The sequence below is a fragment of the Peromyscus eremicus genome, chromosome 6 (assembly GCF_949786415.1).
Source record: "Peromyscus eremicus chromosome 6, PerEre_H2_v1, whole genome shotgun sequence".
NCBI lineage: Eukaryota > Metazoa > Chordata > Mammalia > Rodentia > Cricetidae > Peromyscus > Peromyscus eremicus.
Window position 1 is genome coordinate 27,014,699 of NC_081421.1, and position 22,570 is coordinate 27,037,268.

At 38.2% G+C, this 22,570-nt stretch overlaps 1 protein-coding gene across 1 annotated transcript in view; it reads right to left on the bottom strand.

Annotated features, from left to right (window-relative positions):
• Nucleotides 1-22,011, bottom strand: part of LOC131912838 (rho GTPase-activating protein 20-like) — a 36,987-nt gene extending 14,976 nt beyond the window's left edge. Inside the window, 8 exon segments of the mRNA XM_059265086.1 lie at nucleotides 506-753; nucleotides 3,326-3,389; nucleotides 5,011-5,088; nucleotides 11,022-11,103; nucleotides 13,974-14,015; nucleotides 15,875-16,021; nucleotides 18,890-19,106; nucleotides 21,881-22,011. Of these exon segments, the coding sequence (XP_059121069.1) occupies nucleotides 506-753; nucleotides 3,326-3,389; nucleotides 5,011-5,088; nucleotides 11,022-11,103; nucleotides 13,974-14,015; nucleotides 15,875-16,021; nucleotides 18,890-19,032 (804 nt within the window). The 5' untranslated portion in view covers nucleotides 19,033-19,106; nucleotides 21,881-22,011.
• Between the last annotated feature and the right edge of the window lie 559 nt (nucleotides 22,012-22,570).

A 22,570-nucleotide genomic window follows, 5' to 3' on the forward strand; every position in this document is an offset into this window, starting at 1 on the left:
ATAAATTCAAAGGCCCCAGTATACAAATGTTAGGTCCACTCAGATCCAAAGACACACATAAAACACAGTTGTTTATTGAACTGAAATGAGATTAGAGACTGGGCTCCAATCCTAAGGCCATTTCTACCCAAGTCCAGAACAGATGCTCTCCCCTTCCATACATACAACTTTTCTGTATAACTTTCATTACAGGTTTGTCTAAGTGTAGTGATTAGGACATTTTTTGCTCTGATCATGAAACCACATGATGCGGAACATATGGGGATCCAGGTCTTAGAAATCATATTCTAATGGGACCAAAGGTGTATGCACACATGGTTATGTGTAGGCAGTATCTTGGCATACTTATGGTGACAATCTGCCTGGAAGAATGAAATGTTCTCCCTACGGACAAGCTGAGTCTTGCAGCACTTAGAATTCTCTCAAGTCTGGCCTGGGGCATGTTGTTTGGTTTTTGATTTTGTTCCTTACAGTGCCCCTTTCCAAACAAGAAATGACACTATGCATTGATATTATACGCAGAACAGAAACTGGAATTGAGAAAGGCCACTTGAAGGAAGGTCAGGGACTCACTGCTCTGCTTCTGGCTTCTTGCTGGGTCTCTGGGCTTTAGGATGAATCGCCCCTGTAGATCTGGTTGTTCCACATACAGCCCAGGCAGGGCAGGAAAAGCTGTGCACTTTCTTGACTTCCGTCGTCGACTGACGGTACTTTGAATGTTTCTCATTATGATGTCGTAGGGATGCTCATGCTCTATGAGAAGAAAATATGAATATGAGTTGAAACTGAGGGTAATGAATGTGAGCATACCTGCCAATGTGCTTTAGCATGCACTGTTATATTGGATTTCTCCTTGTGCTTCTCGACCAAGTAGACTGTACACCCTGGAGCGTCAGGAGCCTCCCTGGACCACTCTGATGAGGTAAGGATGTGTAAGCCAAGAACTCTAAAAACAGAAAACTTTCAACTTGTCACTTTGTTTGAAGAACATAGACCTATCAGCGCACTGTGTAGGGGGACTTCTGCTGTGCTCCCTGTGACAGTTTTAAGGCCTGCTGGTTTTTGCCTTGAAAACACAGAAGCCTCCTGGACACACAGCAGTTGTTTACCACTCGAGAGGGCACAAACCTGGGATATGGGGCCTTAACATGAGGTGGACTAAAGTCTCATGAAGTAGCCAACTTTACTGAGAGCATCAGACAATTGATATCTGAGGGTGAAGAAGAGTCTCCTGAGCAAAGTGCACAATCAGAAGGACAAGCTGCATGTGGCAAAAATACTTTCCATAGAGGCTGAAGAGTAGCAGCAGCTGAAGTGAACTCACTCCTATCTGCTACACCTGGGAAGAGCACAAAATCACATGCCAAGAACATTTCCGTGTTTTTGATGAAACTGAAGTCACAAGACCTTTGTCTTGGTTTCATGGAGTTTTCTCACAAGCACTCAGAATTTTCCTCTCACGACTCCATTCTTGGAATGTGTTCTGACAGCGACTGTGGGCTAGAACTACATCTACAAAATTGGAACTAATGTAGAGATGCTTTCTTTGCTCTCCCATGTTTTACATTTTTCTTCTCTAAAGGAACCTTAAAGAGTCTGTGCTGGGATGTGGATATGGTTTTCTGGGAAGGATGAAATCTTGCCCTTGTCCATTTCTGATGAATCATCAACATAATTAAGCTCTTGCTTTGCCTTTTCTTCTGACACAGATACAGTGTCAGTGCTACAATCAGATCAAGAGTTACAGTAACATTTAAATTAGTAGACTCTAGAAGCTTCCAGGGGATCAATATGGAACAATCTAGGCATGAGTATACTTACTTGAGTATGGCCTGTGGGTTGAAATACACATTCAAAATGAATGCTGAGAAATCAACAAGACTGCTAAGTTCTTGGGATTTCTGAAGCATCCATGATGTGCAAAGCTCTTCCAAACCTTAGAATTAAAATATTACCAAGTTGACACCTTTCAGTAATTTATTTTGTAATAAGCCCCCCACATTTGTCTTATCATTGACTGAGAACTGTAATTGTATCCACTTTATAAAAAGCAAAAGGATCAGACATTTTTGGCACATGTCTGTATTCCCAGCACTCATGTGATGGTGACAGTGAGGGTCAGGAGTTCCTTACCTGCCTGGGCTCCACATCAATACCCTGTGCCATAAAGAAAAAAAAATCAAAGATGTGGGTGAGTTATTCCCCTGATATTGCCCAGTGTACTAAAACCCGGAAAATAAGTATTTATAAAAATTAGTCTGATTTCTGTACTTTGAGTAACCAAGAATGTCCCCACAGATTGTTCTCAGGGTACATGAGAAAGGTTTGAACAACAAGGCAATGTTCTCTCATCTCCAGCAGACATCCTCACTGTTACTTGTCTAAGGGATACTACATGTCTTAGAACATCACTTTTTCAGTATCTTTTGAAGGTCAGCCTCAGGAGTAGACTTAGTAATCTCAGATTTTTAATTCTTATCCAAATGCTTCAGATAATTCTTCTATTACTATTACCTACGTGTCAATAATCTTATGGAAAAATTTCAGAAAAATGCAACATAAGGAATAGCAGGTGATTCAGTCAGGAAGGCTCTCAAAGTCTGAACAGAATATCTGTCATTCAATGAGATCATAGAGAGATGTGAACTGACTATATTTACATGGATTCAGAGAAATGGCTAGATTTCACATTTTCATGCCAAAACAGAAGCTACATAGTTTGGAGTAAACTGAATATTCTTTAAAGTTTTTAAATTTAGTTTTAGACTTATTTATGTATGTAAGTGTTTTTTTCTCACATGTATATCTGTGCACCATGTTGCACCTGGTGCCTGAGCAGGTCAGAAGAGGGAATCACATCCCCTGAAACTCGAGTTTGGGATGGTTGTGGATCAAAACCAGCCCTTTTGCAAGAACAACAAGTTAATAAGTGCTCTTAATCACTGAGACATGTCTCTAGCTCCTAGCATTGTCTTTAATCTTCAATGAATGAAAATTAAAATTTTTTTATTTAGAATCAAGAAATCCAAAGTCTTGTTTTGTTTATCTTTTTAGGAAAATTCTGTTTCTCAGGTGGAAATGCACAGGAAAATTCCAGGTTTTTTTTTTATTTTTCACCAGACCATAGACTGTTGCATAAAGAGATAGTATCATGTGACTAGGTTCTATTAAATAGTTGGTAATTGTGAATTAAATGAATGAAATAATGTTTAAGTTATTTTCTTTTAATGTTGATTTAACTTTAAGAATGAATGAAGAAAACATTGAGAATTCAGGGTGAAAACATTGCCTTGGTCAGCCCCCTTTAGTTTTCCCTGTTACTTACCTTGGAGTAGGCTTGGGGCTTCTTGGAGGCTACGACAGAACCACAGTTGGTAATCTTGAGCACTCTGGAGGGGAGGGTAAAAAGAACCAACCATCACAGATAATCTTTCACAGTGGATTCTTTAAGAATACCTTTCCTCGCCATTCCCAGCTCTCCAGCAGGAAAATTTTTAGGATCACTATTAATGATGTGTCTTGTGACTACAGGTTTGAGTCACCTGCAATGATTTCAGGAGAAAACCCTTGGGTACTTGCCTTGCCTTTCTGATGGAGCCTAGCTCTATTGATCCACAATAGAATGTGAATGTCCATGGGATAAAAATTACATTCACCCATCAACAGTTACCAAGAAAAAGGTTATTCCAAGATCTGTTACATCTGTTTGTCCACATGTGTGTGGAATATTGAACTTTGACATGAAATGCCCACACAACCTAGTACCCAGAAAGCCATACACCCTCAGTGCCTATGATTTCTTGAGCAAAGTATCCTTTGAAAGAGTAAGGCTGGGAAAAATAGACAACAGAGAGGCTTTGAGGATGCCTAGGAGTAAAAACAACTTTTGGCTTCCATTCAGAGATGTCCAATCTGTGGAGAGGAAGGACATATGTCTAACCTAGAAAATAGGCCAGATGCTGAAAACAAGCTCCACAACACAATTACTGTACACAGTGCTATGGATCCATTTGGAACAACTTTCTAATGGAGTATTCTGTTGAAATATTTAGCACCCTACTATAGTGGATAAAGTAAAAATATGCTTTAACTGGAGTTATCATTAATTGTACTTTGTTGTTGATTCTGGATTAAAAACAGTTGCATTGCTCTGCAGAAGTCTTAATTATTTAAACGAGCAGACATATACATTCAAGCAGATGAACACACCACTACCACCACCACCCCAACACACCATGGGAATAAGAGAAAGAGAGACAGTCATAGACCCAGGGAGAGACAGGCATAGACACAGGGAGAGACAGAGACAGAGAGAACAACACAGAGAAATCATACAAACTCACAGGAGGTGATAGAGAGGGTCATATACACATACAGAAAAACATATACACAAAGAGAGACATAAATACACAGAGACACAGTATATTTACACACAAAAAGACAAAGTTAAACACAGATATGTATGCAGAGAGAAAGAAGAACAAAGACAGAAATAGACACATACACATAAATATTAAGAGAGAGAGAAAAAAGAACACATCCAAACACAACATCTACACCTCCACACACACAGAAGTGAAAGAAGAAGGAATGGGAGAGGAGAAGGAATTAGATACCAAATATGAAGTGCAATATAATCAAAAAATAAAAAAGAACATCATTCCCTCTATGACTGGCAGTCTTTAAATTTGATATGTGTGTATAACCAAAAAATCTCAATTATTTTTTACAATAGAAAATGTAAATTGCCCAGGGAGACTAAAAGTATAGCTCAAAACCATTGAGCTATGAGTTTCATTTCACATGAACCTTAGACAAATATTCAAGAAAAATGTCTTTCTAATTTATCATTATATCTTAGATGCTTCAGTTCTAAAAGGAGATTGTAAAATATGATTTGTAAATTTATCATGATCAAGTGTCTTCTGTGTATCTTTATATGCACATTTGCACATATGTAGATCTCAAAAAAGCTCAAATTTAAGTCAAAGTAGCTTGAAAGTAACTTACAGGCTTTCCTATCATAGGTAGTAACTTCTTGATAACATCATTCACCGTTTCCAAGTCTGTTGTTTTTACATATAAAGGCTATAAAAAGTGCAGAGAAAATGCTATAAAATAACTTAAAAGCACACGATTAGCTATAGTCTAATCATCACTTATAATCTATGGGCTATCATGACAACTCTAATATAGAATAAATATCTTATTTTCTTCCCTTTATATACCATAACACTGGAAGACTGTAAGTCTAACATATTTATCTTCAATTTAAGTACTTAAGTACTGGGTATTCAAACACAGCAGGTAACTGGTTTTTACGATAAAGGGAGACTGTGGAGCCATGGGTGCTGGAACTCAGCATTCTGAATTTTCTTTCCTTATTGGGGGTGGGGGTTAAAAAGAGAGCTGATGCCTTTCCTTCCACCCCAGCTCTGCCTCCATCATGTTACATCTTTATTTTCATGCACAGCATGTGTGCAGGTCTAGGAAAGTCAGGATAAGAACTGGCTGCATCTTTTCTTTCTTTTCAAAATACCAATATGGATGAGCACTTTCTCCATGTCAGACTTTGCAAATAGAAGATATTCAGTGTAGAAATCTGTTGAGGTCACAAATTCAGCTACACTGAACCTAACAGAAGAGAAACTAGGAAGTAGCCTTGAAAGCATTGGCACAGGAGACCACTTGCTAAATATAACACCAGTAGCACAGACACTGAGAGCAACAATTAATAAATGGGGCATCCTGAAACTGAGACGCTTCTGTAAAGCAAAGGACACGATAAATAAGACAAAACGACAGCCTACAGAATGGGAAAAGATCTTCACCAACCCCATATCTGACAGAGGGCTGATCTCCAAAATATATAAAGAACTCAAGAAACTAGACATCAAAATACCAAATAATCCAGTTAAAAAATGGGCTACAGAGCTAAACAGAGAATTCTCAGCAGAAGAATCTAAAATGGCTAAAAGACATTTAAAGAATTGCTCAACATCCTTAGTCATCAGGGAAATGCAAATCAAAACAACTCTGAGATACCATCTTACACCTGTCAGAATGGCTAAGATCAAAAACACTGAAGACAGCTTATGTTGGAGGGGATGTAGAGCAAAGGGAACACTCCTCCACTGTTGGTGGGAATGCAAACTTGTACAGTCTTTTGGAAATTAGTATGGTGGCTTCTCAGAAAATTGGGAATCAGTCTACTTCAAGACCCAATGATATAACTCTTGGGCATATACCCAAGGCAGACTCAACCATACCACAAGGGCACTTGCTCAACTATGTTCATACCAGCATTATTCATAATAGCCAGAACCTGGAAACAACTTAGATGCCCCTCAACTGAAGAATGGATAAAGAATATGTGGTACATACACACAATGGAGTATTACTCAGCTGTAAAAAACAATGACATCATAAAATTTGCAGGCAAATGGATGGAACTAGAAAATATCATCCTGAGTGAGGTAACCCACTCAGAATGACAAACATGGTATGTACTCACTCATATGTGGATACTAGATATAAAGCAAAGGGTAATCAGACTACAACCCACAGCTCCAGAGAAGCTAGGTAACAAGGAGGATCATAGAGGGACGACGCATGAGATCTCCATGAGTAAACTGGGAGGGGGAGCAGTAGAGGGTAGAGGATGGGGGATGAGTACACGAGGGAACATGATAGTTGAGCTGGGAGAGGAATGGAGTGGGAGAGCAATGAAAGAGATATCTTAATAGAGGGAGACATTATGGGGTTAGGGAAGTTCCCAGGAATCCACAAGGACCAGCCCAGCCTAGACTACTAGCAATAGTGAAGAAGGTGCTTGAGCTGGCCTATCCCTCTAATCAGATTGGTGAACACCCTGTCATCATGGAGTCTTCATCCAGTAACTGATGGAAGCAGATGCAGAGATCCACAGCTAAGCAGCAGGTCAAACTCTAAGAGTCCAGTCGAAGAGAGGGAAGAGGGATTCTATGAGTAAGGGGGTTCAAGACCATGATGGGGAAATCTACAGAGACAACTGAACCAAGCTCATAGGAACTCATGAACTTTAGACCAACAGCTGTGGAACCTGCATGGGACCAGACTATGCCCTCTGCATAAGGGAGACAGTTGTGTAGCTTGGTCTGTTTGAGGGGACCCTGGCAGTGGGATCAGGATCCATCCCTGGTGCATGAGCTGCCTTTTGGAGCCCACTACCTATGGTGGGATGCTTTGCTCAGCATAGATGCAAGGGGAAGTGGATTGGTCCTGCCTCAACTAAATATACCATGCTTTGCTGACTCCCCACGGCATCCTTTACCATTTTGGAGGAGGGGGTGGGGGGCTGGGTCGGTGGGGAGGAAGACTGGAGAGGAACGGGAGGAGGAAATGAGTGGGGGATCTATGGTTGGTATGTAAATGAATAAAAAGTTTTCTTAAATTAAAAAAAAAATCTGTTGAGGTGATAGATCCAGAAGATTTTAGAAATGAAACCCCATCTCTCAATACTCTTAAGAACAAACAATGTGCTCATAGTATTAATTCTTTACTGCCTCTCATGTTTAGAATCTTCTCCAAAGATCTAGGAAGATAGTGTGTAGGAAATAGAATGAAAGCAATTGATAGGAATCTGAGTTGATAGCACTGATATAGTGGAATTCTAATATATCTTTATAGAATATGACAATCAATAGATAGGTATAGTTTTATGCACATGGTTTCTATAACATCAGATATATCTGCAATAAGGATTGTAGGAAGACTCTAGGAAACTGTCCTTTAAAGGAGAAAAACAGCACAAGTACCCTCTCCCTATCCTTAACAACATCACTGAAGCAAGGTAAAAGGAACCACTCCATAAGCCACCTCTTTCAAGGCAATTTTATTTATTATCCTTTAACTGCTAGGCATAACTGACTAACTTGAAAATAAGTGTGTGTGCAGTGCTGAAGATTGATGCCAAACTTTACTGTAACATGCCAGGTTAATTGAATTTTATGAAAGAGGACATCTTACACTCACTGATTTAACATCTTACTAACCATAGGCTATATATATGAGAGAGAGAGAGAGAGAGAGAGAGAGAGAGAGAGAGAGAGAGAGAGAGAGAGAGGAGTAATATCTTTAACAATAAGAAAAGCTTCTGATATTTTGGTGAATATGTGAAAACTCTTCTCAATAATTTTAAAACAGTGAAGTATTTTTTACAAAAAAAATTGTGTGATGGGCTAATAATGTTTTAATTCACATCATTGGAAGATATTGCATTTTCAAAGCATTTGGAACATATTAAGATCTAAATAATGATTGCAGGGATGTGTACATTCCTTCCTGATGGTGATTTTGTTCATAAAACACACATTGCAAGAGACAGAGTCTATATAAAGAAACTATTTCTGAAAATAGGGTTTACTGGAGAATTAAAAATGAAAATATAACATAATTTTGCTGTGTATGTTAAAATATTACTTGACATATAAAGAACCAGGGATATGTAAATAATTCTTAAGAGTGAAGACCAACATCATAATAGATCACATGTTGAAACTATGAGGAATAATAAATTTTTATAATTATGCTTAATAATATAAAGGAGTTATGTTTAATGTTAAAAATAACTATAGCCTCAGATAGAAATATAAAGTATAATAATAATGAAATTATACATTAAAAAACTAATTAAAAAACAATGATCAGGTAAAATAATATTATTGATATCACTAACAAGGCATGAATTTCAAAACATATTATTTAAAATCATATAGGCATGCAGTGAAAAGCTTTCTTCCAGCCGTAGCATTGACTCATGAGGACAGCACAGTTAATTATTATCTACACAAGATTAAGTTTAAAAAGTTATTATTATTTTCTACATGTGTAATTGATGTCAATAGGAGAGAGAGAGAGAGAATGATTTTGGGATATCTTGGGAGTAGTGTAGGTGAGTTGGCAATGGATTTGTATGCTTGTGTAAAATTATGGAAGATAATTTTAGAAATCATCTGCATCTATGTATTTAAAAATATAAACAGTCTGAGGGATCTATGTTCAATTCTAAGAATTTTTCTGTGCAAATTAGGAGGCAAAATAGTCCTAAAGTAAGAATAGCTATAAAACTTTCCTTAATTTGTACAAAGAAAAAATTTTAGATTTATTTTAAGTGTAATAAAATACACAGATGATTCAAAGAAGTATCAAACCTCAAAAAGCCAAATTATAAATAGAAAATCAAAGAAAACCTTAAAGAAGTAGATAAAAATATGTATGAAGGATCATTGCTGACTGGAAAACATGGAGAAAGAAAAATGATTGATGATATTTAAGAATCAAAAAGTCAAAAGAATGTTCTATGTTCTGAGAATATCTCTTTAAGAATAAGAGGGAAATAAACACATTATCACATGAAGAAAACCGAAACATATCTATAGCCAATCACCTGCACTACGCAAAAGGGTACTGGATAAAATATTGCAGGATAAAATATAAGAGCAACAGAATCTTGGATGGAAATTGGTAGGTAATTTTATTTTAAAAGAATTAGGTCTCATTTGCAATGGTGTTTTAAGGTATTGGGGAGATTTCTCATGTACAATACTGAACATTTGCAATGGCTGAAATCAAGCCAGCAGGGGCAAGAGAACATTTCCCTACTGGTCATTTTGTTCTACTCTCTTCTGCTCTGCTCTGCTCTGCTCTGTTCTGCTCTGCCCTGAAGACACATCTGGTTCAGCAAAGCTAGCTAGAGTGTTCTCATGATTTACATTACAGGCTAGAAATTACTTTTATACAACACTTCTCCTTAAGGACTGTTGTATATGATGGGGACCTGCTATGCAGAATCAACTGTTGCATGATCTAAACTATCTTCATCAGACACACCTTGGTTACTCGAGTTCAATTTCAACAGTGACACATTAGAATATTGACTCTAAATGTGTTTTATATAAAAGTCAGAAAGATGGCAATCCTTTCAGCTGGATTCCATCCTGTTTTTATAGTAGGAAAGGTTTCAATGCTCAGCATTCTATATAATAGCTAAATTGCTGATCTTCAGTCAATCCAGTAGTGGAATGGGAACAAAAATAGAAAAATTAGAAAAACAAACCAGAAAAGCAAACAAGTATATTAATAGACATGGGTGTAACTCAATGACAGAACAACTCTCTAGTATGTATGAAGTCATAAGACTTATTTTAAAGACTATTTACACACATGCTCTCGCTCTCTCTCCTCTCTCTCTCCTCTCTCTCTCTTTCTCTCTCTCTCTCTCTCTCTCTCTCTCTCTCTCTCTCTCTCTCTCTCTCTCTCTCTCTCTCACACACACACACACACACACACACACACTCACACAGCAATGTTAAGTGTCTACAGGTGGATTCTCAACTGAAGTTCCATGAAAGGATGTCCTTATGTCTTGAGATTCACATGGTGATGTAGCTGTTCTTCAAAGCACGTGAGAGAACACACAGTGAGAGACAAAGAGAAGGAGCAAGGGACGGGTTCATAGAGGTCAATTATGATCAAGCAGGTGAGTATGGAGAGTGAATAAAATTCTTGACAATATTTTGCTTAAAAATTGTTTATGATAATTTTCTATGATTAGAATTATTTATGATTAGACAAAAACATTTTAAAATAAGGAATAGTAGAAACAACATGTGAGTCTCTATGTAAGCAATAAGGACTGGAAAAAAATTTAATTCCAGTAGGAATACTTAGCTTGGAAATATATGTTGTTGGAACTACCTGACTCAATCTTCAGTCATATAACCAAAAAATATTTCTTTTTTTTTTAGCACTGTTGCTAATGTGGATCAATCTTGCTTCATGTTGCTTTCTACATATCACATATGAAAGACATGTATGCATGGCATACACATATACCTTTTCAACAAAATACTACCTAAATCTCAAACTCTCTCTCCCCTCCACACTCTTTTTATGTCCCCATCTTCCATTGCTCTACAAACTGCCTGTCTCTCTCCTAGTCATGAACTTGGGATGTCATTTTTGGTTTTATATTCACATACACTGGCACAGCTTGGGATGTCCTCGGTGAATATCGGGAGTTTAACATGCTTCCTGTAGCTCTTTGTGGCTTCATTAATGGACCTGTTCAAATGCATTAAAACACACAATGCAGTAATGAATTTGTTAATATCTTATTTTGCACTAGGCATTGTTAATATTTTATCAATATCATGTTGGTTTTAAATAAAAGACTATCAGTTCAGCAATATGCATTATAGATTAGGGAATGTTCAAAAATATTTCAGCAACAAAGACATGTTTAGGTAATTGTAGAGACCCACAGAGGTTTCCTATTAAGAACTTATGCAGTGTCTGAGAGTCTGAGCTTACTTTACCCAGCAGGGCTGCATAAGGGGATGATCTGACCATGGGTATGGTTACCAGGTATTTGGAAGGGTCTACAATTGGCTGTGTGGTGTGCATTGATCTAGAAAGGGGGAGGTCTTTTGCCCCACCCCTTGGTATTGTTATATAAATCCCTTTTGAAGAGGCAGAGGGGCTGGTGGTTTTGATCCAGGTCCTCCTGAAAATATCCTGTGTTTCTGTCTTTCTCCTCCTCACTATCTTTCTATCTAAAAGTTTCTTATCCCTCTCTCCTCCTCACAGGAACCTTTTAAAAGGTGGGAGCTGGCCTCACACAGATTGGCACCAGAACTAGGGACTTGGGTGCAGAGGAAGTACATGGGGGTGGAAGCACTTCAGAAGCAGCTGGACGTTTCTGGTTTTGTATTAATGTTAAGGCAGTGGTATTTTATTCTTTGGGAGCAAAAACATAGAAAAGTTAGGCCACAGCAAGTATCTCTCTCTGTCTAGGTTTCTCTCTCTCTCTCTCTCTCTCTCTCTCTCTCTCTCTCTCTCTCTCTTAATTTCTATCAATTAAATTAAGAAAAAAATGTAGGGTTTGGGTATAGGAATATTGTGTAGGAAGAAACTTAGGGTAAGAGTAGAATTTCCATAGTGCCGGACCTGAAAACAGCGTCCAGGAACAAGCAGCCACTGCGGGCTTAGCAGTCTGAGGAGAAAAGCTGCCATAGGGCAGGGAAACAGTAGGCAGATGTTTGTATACTCGCTTGTAGAGAGTTTGGAAACTAGGGGGTTCAGGTAGAACAACTATAAGTACAGAGGTTCCTGGAGTTCGTAGAGGAGCCATGTCCTTGGTTTTCTGACTATGGGACTCTGGATGCAGACTCCTGGGGAAGAATTAGAGTTGAAATGCAAAAATATCATGAGGAACATGGGCTGGAAAAAATTCCAGTGGAAGCTTTTAGTCTGTGGGCATTAATTCAGGACAGCTTAGATCTAAGTCCTGTGCAGGAGGGAGTTTTCCCTGAGGTAGATATAGGCAAAACAAAACCCACTGCTCTGCCAGAGGTGCCAGTAGATGAGAATGCTTTACAACGTCATTCAATCAGGGTCAGTTCCCTCTTGGCCATGAAGCCCAGTTTAAGGAACAGAAGTCTTGGGATTAGACAAGGGAGGAACTAAATTTAAAGTGCTTGGAAAACTTCGTAATTTCTCTTTCTCAAAAACTGGAAGCTCTTCAGGTCTCTCCTTCTCAGAAGGGAACTTCTGGAGGGGGGTGTCTCCTATCAGAATGGCAAAGTCACCCATAATATTAATGAACCATGGTTTGGTGAATCTAAGGGAGTCTTTAGGTTTGATGCAGTTGCATCAGGAATTTATTGATTTATTTGATGCCTTTGCATCAAGAGTTTATTGATTTAAAAAAGGGCTTGGCACAGCTAAGTCTGTTATAAACATCTTAGACCCATACAAAAAGGACATTCCATCTTGGTCATCCTCTACTCCTTTACTGGGGAGCAGGGGGTGGCAGCCATAGGGATTGCTGTGGTTATTCGAACTACTTGCAGCTCTTAGTAGGGACCTGAGTCAGAGCTGAGTTCAGCTCTGCACTTCCCCCTGCCAAAGGCTGGTAGTCAGAGACGGGTAAAGTTCTTCTTGCTAGCTGCTAATTGATGACAGAGTATGCTTGATGGAAAGTGTATCTCCACGATGGGTAAAGATGATTAGTAAAGAAGGATGACTTAAGGCAGGCACAGTCCATCTGAGGGGTCTGAGGAGTCCTTTAATGTATTAAAAAGCAGGAGGAATAGACAACCACAGAGGTTTCCTAGTAAGAACTTACTCAGGGTCCAAGAATTTGAGCTTGCTTTACCCAGTAGGGCTACATAAAGGGATGGTTTGACCACAGGCATGGTTACCAGGTATTTGGAAGGGTCTACACTTGACTGTGTGGTGTGCTTTGATCTAGCAAAGAGGAGGTCTTTTGCCCTACCCCTTGACATCATTATAAAAGTCCCTTTTGAAGAGGCAGAAGGGGCTGGTGAGTTTTGATCCAGGTTCTCCCAAAAATATCCTGTGTTTCTGTCTTTTTCCTCTTCACTATCTTTCTATCTAATATTTTCTTATTCCTCTCTCCTCCTAATAGGAACCCTTTAAAAGGTGGGAGCTAGCCTCCCATAGGTAATAGCACATTGCCCTAAGATGTGATTTTTGAAGCATATCCAATCCTCAATTGTTTTGTGTGACAGGGAGGGGCAGGAACCTGCTTGATTTCAAAGTAGGAAGCAGTGATTGGTTTGAGTGTGGATGGTAGAGTAACCTGTACTGATGGGAGTTTAAAATAAGTCTGGGAGTACTGTTTACCCCAATATATAGATTAAAGAAGAGATGATGAAGAGCATGGCAAGCAGGACTTCCTCAAAATTAAACAAAATATGCATGTTAACAGGAGAAAATAAAACAGTAGTCAGGGTTTATCTAATCAACACCACATTTGGAGACAATCTATCAGATTATATCAGAATATATATGTATATCAGAATATATATATATATATATATATATATATATATATATATATATCACAGACTACCATTCCTATATTCCTACACCACCAAGGAATTAAAACATGAATACTAGTAAAATACCTTTGGAGATAAAAATACCACCAATCTTTCTGTTCCATGGAACTGTAATATAAAAAGTGAAAAACAAATTAGACTCTTGAAACACTTATGCAAAGATTTTTAAGACTATTCCTCATAAAAATATTATAAGCCAGTTGTCATCAATGAGGGTGCAGGTGTAGGTGGCGTTCTCCACATGACTGGGATTCTGATTGACCTGTTATTTCACTGGAAATCTTCCATGATAAGAAGTTCACTATAGTGTGGAGGCTGGCCGTGCATTTCACTATTTTTATTTCCCCTTGCCCACATCCCTGTGCCATGTATTGTTTTTCCATTCATAAGTTTAATATGTGAGTTGTTTCCACACTCTGGATACAATGATCCATGCTGTGAAGAACATTCATGCACAGACTTTTCTTCTCCCTTTTTCAATGGTTCTACACCCATGTTTGGAGCTGCAGAGTCACATGGAAATTCTATGTAACTTCCTGTGGAACTATGGACTGATTTTTGCCCAGAGACCAGCACATTTCATGTTTCTACAATTACCTGCTCATCCACTTTATATTCTGCCTGTAACCAGTTTCATCAGAAGGGTGGGTTATGCCTGTGATTCCCAACCTTCACATGTACAGACGGTTGTCTACGTAATCATCTAATATCACCAATTACAAAAGTGACATAGCAGGAACTTTAAAGACACTTAGTGATATGCTGGTTGAAGACACTGATACATATTCAACTGAATGTGAACTAGTCTAAATATGACTTCCAAATTTCACTCCTTCATAAAAAGAAAAGTTTAATGGAAATGCTGTTATGAAACTCTTCATAAACCCCTAAATACAGCACTTTCTCTCATATTCAATGTGGGAGAAACACTAAGCATTAACTATAGATAATCTTCAGGAATATTAACAAGGGAAAAGAGTGTATTTAGAGAATGACACAAAGATGATCTTCTTCCTCAAAGATTTCTGAGGAAATGTTTTTCTCAGGTAAAGAGCAAACTCACAGAACCTAGAAAGTTTATAAAACCTGCAAGTGTTTATGTTAGTTGAGTAAATTCTGGAGTGAGGCTACAAGTTTGGACAGAGGAATAAGGAGAGTCCAAATTGGGGGGTTGTATATGATGAATTCTTCATGTGGAAAAGAAAGATGAATACTGGTGTATGCTTTCCCACAGCAGGTATATGCTACACTATCCCTGTGATTCCAATGACTGCACTCAAGGTATTCTTGGTATACCATGATCAGATCCTCTCATGAAAGATAAGAATGTGAATTGACATTTACCTGCACTCCACAAATTAACTCTGATTCTGATGGTCTAATGACACCGGTCCTCATGTGTTGTCTATAGACACCAATGATATTCCACTACACAAACATTTAAGAACCTGAGCTTTTAATGAGTAACTAGGTTCATCTGTACGGTTAAATACTATTTTTTTTAGGAAATTAACTTGGGAGTGTAGGAGGTAATTTTCAAATTTATACTACACAATACCATTGGAGTGAGATTACTTTCAAAACCCAGAGAATACCAGATCATTTGGGGAAGAAGAATGTGGGGAATGGAGTAAGGCCTTGACTTGTCCATATCCTTCAAAGAACAGAATGCATCTCATTTCTACCCCAGGAATCTTGTAGAGTCCTGATGAACATCACAGGTGAAAATCTAAGGAGTCTAGTTTCATGAAGAAATGTGTGTGGTGGAAAGTATAAACTAGGGTCATCATGGGAGGAAAAAACTTGAGTTGGCAGCCTGTATACAATCAGAATAACATGGTTTCTTAATTTGTAAACATTCTGGTTCATTGATTTGGTTTTTTCCCTGTGAATTAGATGGCATTAAGTTGACCCACAATTTCCACAGCCAGCTTCTTGTGAACACAAGTCCAAGCTGTAGGTCTTACCGAAAGGTAGCCACAAAATTTCCCACAGGCCAGGACAGGAGAATTGACTTGCAAGCAGAGCTGTTGTCTGTCCGGACTATGTCCACATAGTCACCCATCAGATAACTCAGTGGGATGACATATTTTATCTTAAAGTTTCTCTTACGCCTAGAGAGAGAATCGAGGCAATCTGTTAGTTTGCTTTTCACTGTAGTTGGAATTACTTGTGGTAAGATCTAGTTCTTCCTGCTCCAGAGCAGAGGAGGACTCATCCATTTCTATCACACAGGCAGGGCTCATGCCATGGTAGATGCGCCTCAGCAAAGCCTGTGCTGAAGGAAGTTATGAGGTTCACACTTTTCAATGGCCAAGAATAGCCATAGTCTGGTCTTTTTTCTGATTGGTGAATGTTTAGAATGACCATACTGTGTATTTTAGAGACACGGCATTTTTAGAAAACCATGTGCTTCAATATTTCTCCCCTCTATTTAGTTAAGTGCTAAACTTTTCTGCTTGTTTATTTCCATAACTTCAATACCAAGAAAATTAGTTAAATGTTTTATATTTTACTTAGTTACATTTAATGATCTTTTCCAAATAAACAATATAGAAATGTTGCCTAACTTAATAAAATTCATATTCTGTTGTCCCTCTCCCTGTCCTAGCAAGTCATGTGAGCAATTGCTCAGGACAATCTGAGTTCAGTACAATTGCTCCTTTAGTAAACCCACGATGTGTTTCTCATACAACTAACCACAAAGAGGATTCTGTTCTTCAATAACCTAGTCAGATGATTACAAATATGTCTTCCTACCAAGCCTTCTGATGCTATCAAAAGTGTTCTTGAGAAACAACTGTCTTGGGAGCATTAATTTTCCTTCTTTCTTTATTTTTTTTATATGGAGCTTGTTCTTTGATAATTTCACATGCGTATTCAATGTGTTCTGATTATTATCTATTACTCTATCTTCTTTCCCTTCTATCTCTGGACCACTCTGCTTCCCACACCCATACTTTTTTGTATTTTTTTATGATTGACTGTGTTTTACCCGGGGCACTTTTTGTGTGAACCTGGGCATGGAACTCTCCATTGGAGACTAGTGAGCTAATAGGTGGCTACATAATTGAAGATGATTCACTCTCTCTCAGATTCAGAGAACACTACGTCAAAAGTATAACCTCTGGTTCAAAAACCCCACATGTAAATCTTCTCAAATCCAAAACATCTGAAAACTAACATGATACTCCCATGAAAGAAGGCCCGCCCCATCTAATGGAACACGCTCTAGTCAAAATGCAAGCATAGCATGTAACATTCGTTTCAGGATTCACATACATACATATGTATCAAATATCTGAAACATCTATATTTCCATTTCTTTTCTCCCTCAAGACACCTAATCTCATATATATTAATACACAATTATTATACACACACACACATATATAATATGAAATGCTTAAACTAGAAACCTCTAATTCTAATATTTGTGTTAAAGGATAATCTGCCTTGAAAATGTAAATAATGAAAATCATCTCTTATAAGCTTGATAATCCTCTTCCCTTAATATAAACAACAATCTCAGATAGTTTTAATTACCATTGTAACACAACAGAAGGAGAACAAAAACTTTGTCTTTTAGGAAAGTCAACCATTTTACTTTCATTTATTCTCAAAAAACACAGTGAATTTCACTTACATTCACAAATTACACACATATGGGAAATTATCAGTATGTTTTATTTATTTCAAATGAGTTTATTACTATCTTTTCACATTAAAATATGAGGATTTCCAACCATGGCATGAAGGGGTGCTGAGGAGAAATGATAAGGAAGATGGACAGGTTGGTAGACAGCCAGGCCATCCAATCATTCATTCTTGCTGCCGTCGGACACTAACTGACCATCAGTGTCTAGACTGGGAACTTTGGGGGACTGTTCAGGGTTGAAAGGAAATGGACCCAGTTGGCTGTGTCTAGAATGCAGAGCAGAACTCTCTCCTGCACCCTCCCTTCTTCCCACCATTTGTGAAGTAGATCTTCAGCAATATTAATCACTGATGACTAGAACGTTTACCCCCAAAACTGAATGAACTGTTCTATTGATGCCTGTCCTCCAGTCTACTTACGTATTTATGAGAACACACCCTTAAAATATTTACATGATAAGGCCAGTACCTATTTCGTACCTTTCAGAGTAATATGAAGGCTACGATCCTCTGGAGAGGTGATCCCAGAAAATACCTCCACCGTTCTATGTGACAATACCACCATGTATAAAGCTTCAATGACAGCAGTTTCCTATGTCATCCACACGATCACCATGCTGGACCTAGTTGATGTCTAAGTTTCCCCTGATTGGTTTAGGGATAGTAGCTGCTTTTCATCTCTTCACACCACTTTGGAAGTTATGAGCTCACAGAGGTTCGCATGTGTGGCCCCTTATGAGCAACCATCATAATCAGGGATTTCCCCTCCTGTTTCTACAATCTATCTGTAAACACCAAGCAAGAGGGCCCCTGATTATCATGTTTTTTAATATTTTGCTTTGAGAAGATGTCTCCACAAGATCCATAAATTTGCGATACTCATAAATTAGCTTCCAAAGTGCTGGAATTCCTGGCATGTGCTTCCACATCTGCCTCCTTTCCAAGTTTGTTGCTATTCTTTCCCCAGGATCAAAGAGCAAAACAACTGGTCACCCGATAGCATATAGACAGCCCTGAAAACATATATACAAGTGTCTAATATATGTATAATTAAAAATACATATGTATTGTATATATACATACATATGTTTTAATATACATATATATGGAACAACAATTAATAAAAAAGAAGCCATGATTTTCAAAGAGAGCAAGAGAGGGAATATGGGAGGACTTGTCAAGTGGAAAGGGAAAGGGGAGATGATAATGAAGTATTTATAATCTCAAAAAATAAAAGAAATAAAAAACCTTTTTTAGTTTTGAACAACAAGGCCTAATCAAAGTGTAGCCTCTCATAGTAAGGAAGGCACAATGCACATACTCACAGATTATTAGATACAATCAAAACATCACTGAACAAGGAGAGATGTTGTTTCTTCCTTCTCCAGCCTCTTCTGAGTTCCACGGGGCCTTGGCACAGCAAGGTTCGATGTATCCCTCCCATGGCTTTCTCCTCAAGGGTTTCCATGTAGGAAAAAAAGGCTTCTCCTGGTCCAGGTCTCCAACTAGCAGAACAGGTATTCAGTGGTTGTTAATTGATACCTAATTTCAAAGGGTGAATGATATTAAAACACAGGCTCAGTTCTCCAACAGGAAGGACTCTGTTGAGTTATCAACAGAAAAGAAGAGGGTGCTTAGGAAAGGAAGCACTGGGAACAGACTGCAGGAGTGGGCTCTCTTTCCAGAAGGTATCAACTTAGGGGCCTGGGAACAGTCTGAACAAGGGTCGCTGGTAGAGTCCAGAGAAGTGGTTCTCCACCTTTCTAATGATGCATCCCTTTAGTACAGTTCTTCATGTTGTGGGGACACCCAACTGTAAAATTATTTCATTACTTCTTTGTCACTGTAATTTTGCTACTGTTATGAATCCTAATGTCAATATCTGATATGCAGAATATCTGATAAAAGAATCCCAAAGGGGTCGCTACCCACAGGTTGAAAACCACTAGTCTAGAGTGAGAAAAGGGCTGAGTGATGTAATTCCATCTCATTTTAAATCATTTTAAAAATTGAACAATAAAAATATCAATTTTTTAAAAATAATTTGGATTTACCAACATTATTCATGATTTATAAATGAAGTAGTAACACATTGCAAGGCATCCTGTTGGAGAGAAGAAATATTCACACGCTAGAGGGATTCACAAGAAAGGAGAGATCAACGGCTAACATTAAATGAGGGCCAAAGTAGGCGACTCCCAAAAACTGGCCATTGGAGCAGCAACTTGGATGTCATTGCCAACCCTAACTGCAATAATATGTGTGCAATAAAAGGAATTCTTGTGCAAAACCTTGTGAAATGCAGATTTATCCCCAAAGACTCTCGATCCTAATTCTTTTAACCTATCAAAGGTCCGTGTGATAAAAGCAGCATGCAGACATCACTAACACTGTGAACCTTAGAGTCTAACATGCAAGAATCACAGGATACTTTATAGACAAATGTGCCTTAGTGAGACAGTCAGAAAGCTGCATGCACAGGTAAGTCAGGTAGCTTTGAAGACTATGGAGGAGAGGTACATGCTTAGAAGAAGTAAAGCCTAGAGGCACAAAGGATTGTGACTGAAACAACCTGGAAGATGCTGTGTAAATCTCATAGTTCATTATGTATTATACCTTGGACATATAATAATCATAGAAAGATCATGTAAGACTAGAATGCCCATGTCTTTAAAGTGATTTAATTCTGGTGATAGTAAAAGATTGTACCTTCTGCAAACTGTGTGTTTTCACTGATGGGTGTAATTATACAGTACTAATTAAGATAACAAAACTCTACCAAATTGTAAAGTTCTTTATAAAGATTTTCTGCTGTGTAATTATGTTTTAAAATGACTGATATGTTGGAGTGTGGTAAAGAAAACAAATAAGAAAGTAATCTATGTATTGAAATGCCATAATTAACCCATTTCTTTGTAGGCTGTCATAAATAGATGTGAAAGAAATATATATATATATTAAAAAAAGGTTTTTCCTAATTATTTAAACAAGTCAGGTCTCGGGAGCACATATATCCAGACATGTCAGTCTTTGTCAGCACAAGGTGGACTATAGAAGGATCTCCGGTGGTTAGAAAACAACCAAACAAAACCAACCAAACAAAAGCAAAAATTAGCACTCATCCAGAATTTGTGAAATGGATCTCGAACAGCAGAAGGAGTCATTCCCGTTGCCTCTGGTAGAAGGGACCTATGGCTCTCCAGTGACCTGTGGCTGCTGTCAACACCCATGCTGCCTCCCAGGTCCCCTGTGTCTCGATTCAAAAGTACTTGCTGTATATCTCACGGCCCCATCTACTGTCCTGTCCCTTCACAACCACCCTACCTCCTGCACTATGCAGACTCCCAAAGTGTTCTGGAACCCCCTTGCTCTCTTTAGGAAGTCGAGGTATCCCCCTGCCCCAGCCATCTCCACTACTCCCTTTTGCTGTTCTCCCTTCTCTCACAGACTGTTTTGTCACATCAAGTCTGTTTCTTTTTATTTCTACTCTGAACTCTTCCAGACGCCTCTGAACGTTCTCTCTTATCCACAATAAAATTCTTCCCTGTAATTATGGAGCAGCACTTTCAGTGGTTTCTTTACTGTGTCACGCTCACAGAGTTTGACTATTCAAAATATACAGTTCTTCAAGTGAGTATTACTCTTCCCAAGACATATGTTATCTCTTTAAGGAATATGCACAGAAACACCATAGCTTTCATTTAGCTTCAAGATACCTGTGAATCAAAGCATCAAAGAGAGAATCCAACAGCCAATGGTTGTCCTCACACATGTCAAGCACGTGTCCTCACACATGTAAAGATATGCTAAAAAATAGTACCAACTCAGCTTCATGATAAACAAATTTGAAAGTAAATGACATGTTTGGAAAGTCATTCCTGTCTAATCTGAATCAATGTTAAAATATAGGGAAATAAATTCTAAAGAACACAATATATATGGGAAACCATAACAATTTGCTGAAAACCAGAGAGTTTTTATATTTTGGCTTGAAATCTGATCATTTCCAATAAACCTTTGTGGTCATAGTGGGTAAAACAATTAGAAGGATCAGAAAATAACCATCTCTCATAACTTGGACAGATAATTTTGTAGATTTACAGATACTATTCTCATGTGTATCCTAGAACATACCTCCCCTGACATGATAACCATATTTATTTAGGGGATTGGTAGTGAATATTACTAACATGGGTAGCTGTTCATGAAGCCATGGCTGAGTTAAGAATTTGCTCACATGATCTGCTGGAATCAAGACAGAATACCTCTTCATATCATTAGTTATCATGAGAATCAAAACTACTTATTAAAAATACCTTTACGGTGGAGCCTGGAATGGAGAACCTTTCAATGAATGTGAAATTATCTTTTCCCTTCTTGGCACTAAACACCAAAGATGGCCACAGCAGTTGGTAGACCAACTACTGAAGTCTGAGCTCTCTGTAGTAGTCAGGGTGACAGACCACTGAGGTCAACATTCTAAGGCTCATGCCATAACTGACAAAGTGACATATTCATTTCCTTCTACCTTTGGGCTTTTAAAAATTATTTTTGAACATCTGTTGAACCACAAGTGTTTGTAAGGAACAACCGATTTTCACAACCTTAGTTTGACAGGTAGATTGATACATTGAAATAGATAGATAGATAGATAGATAGATAGATAGATAGATAGATAGATAGATAGATAGAGTTGACAGAGAAAGAAAGAGAGAGAGAGAGAGAGAGAGAGAGAGAGAGAGAGAGAGAGAGAGAGAGAGAAAGGAAGGAAGGAAGGAAGATAGATGATAAATAGATATGACAGAGAGAGAGAGAGAGAGAGAGAGAGAGAGAGAGAGAGAGAGAATGAATAGATCCTGATGCCATTAGTCTATCATGAGAATCAAAACTACTTATTAAAAATACCTTTACAGTAGAGCCTGGAATGGAGTACCTTTCAATGAACGTGAAATTATCTTTTCCCTTCTTGGCACTAAACACCAAAGATGGCCACAGCAGTTGGTAGA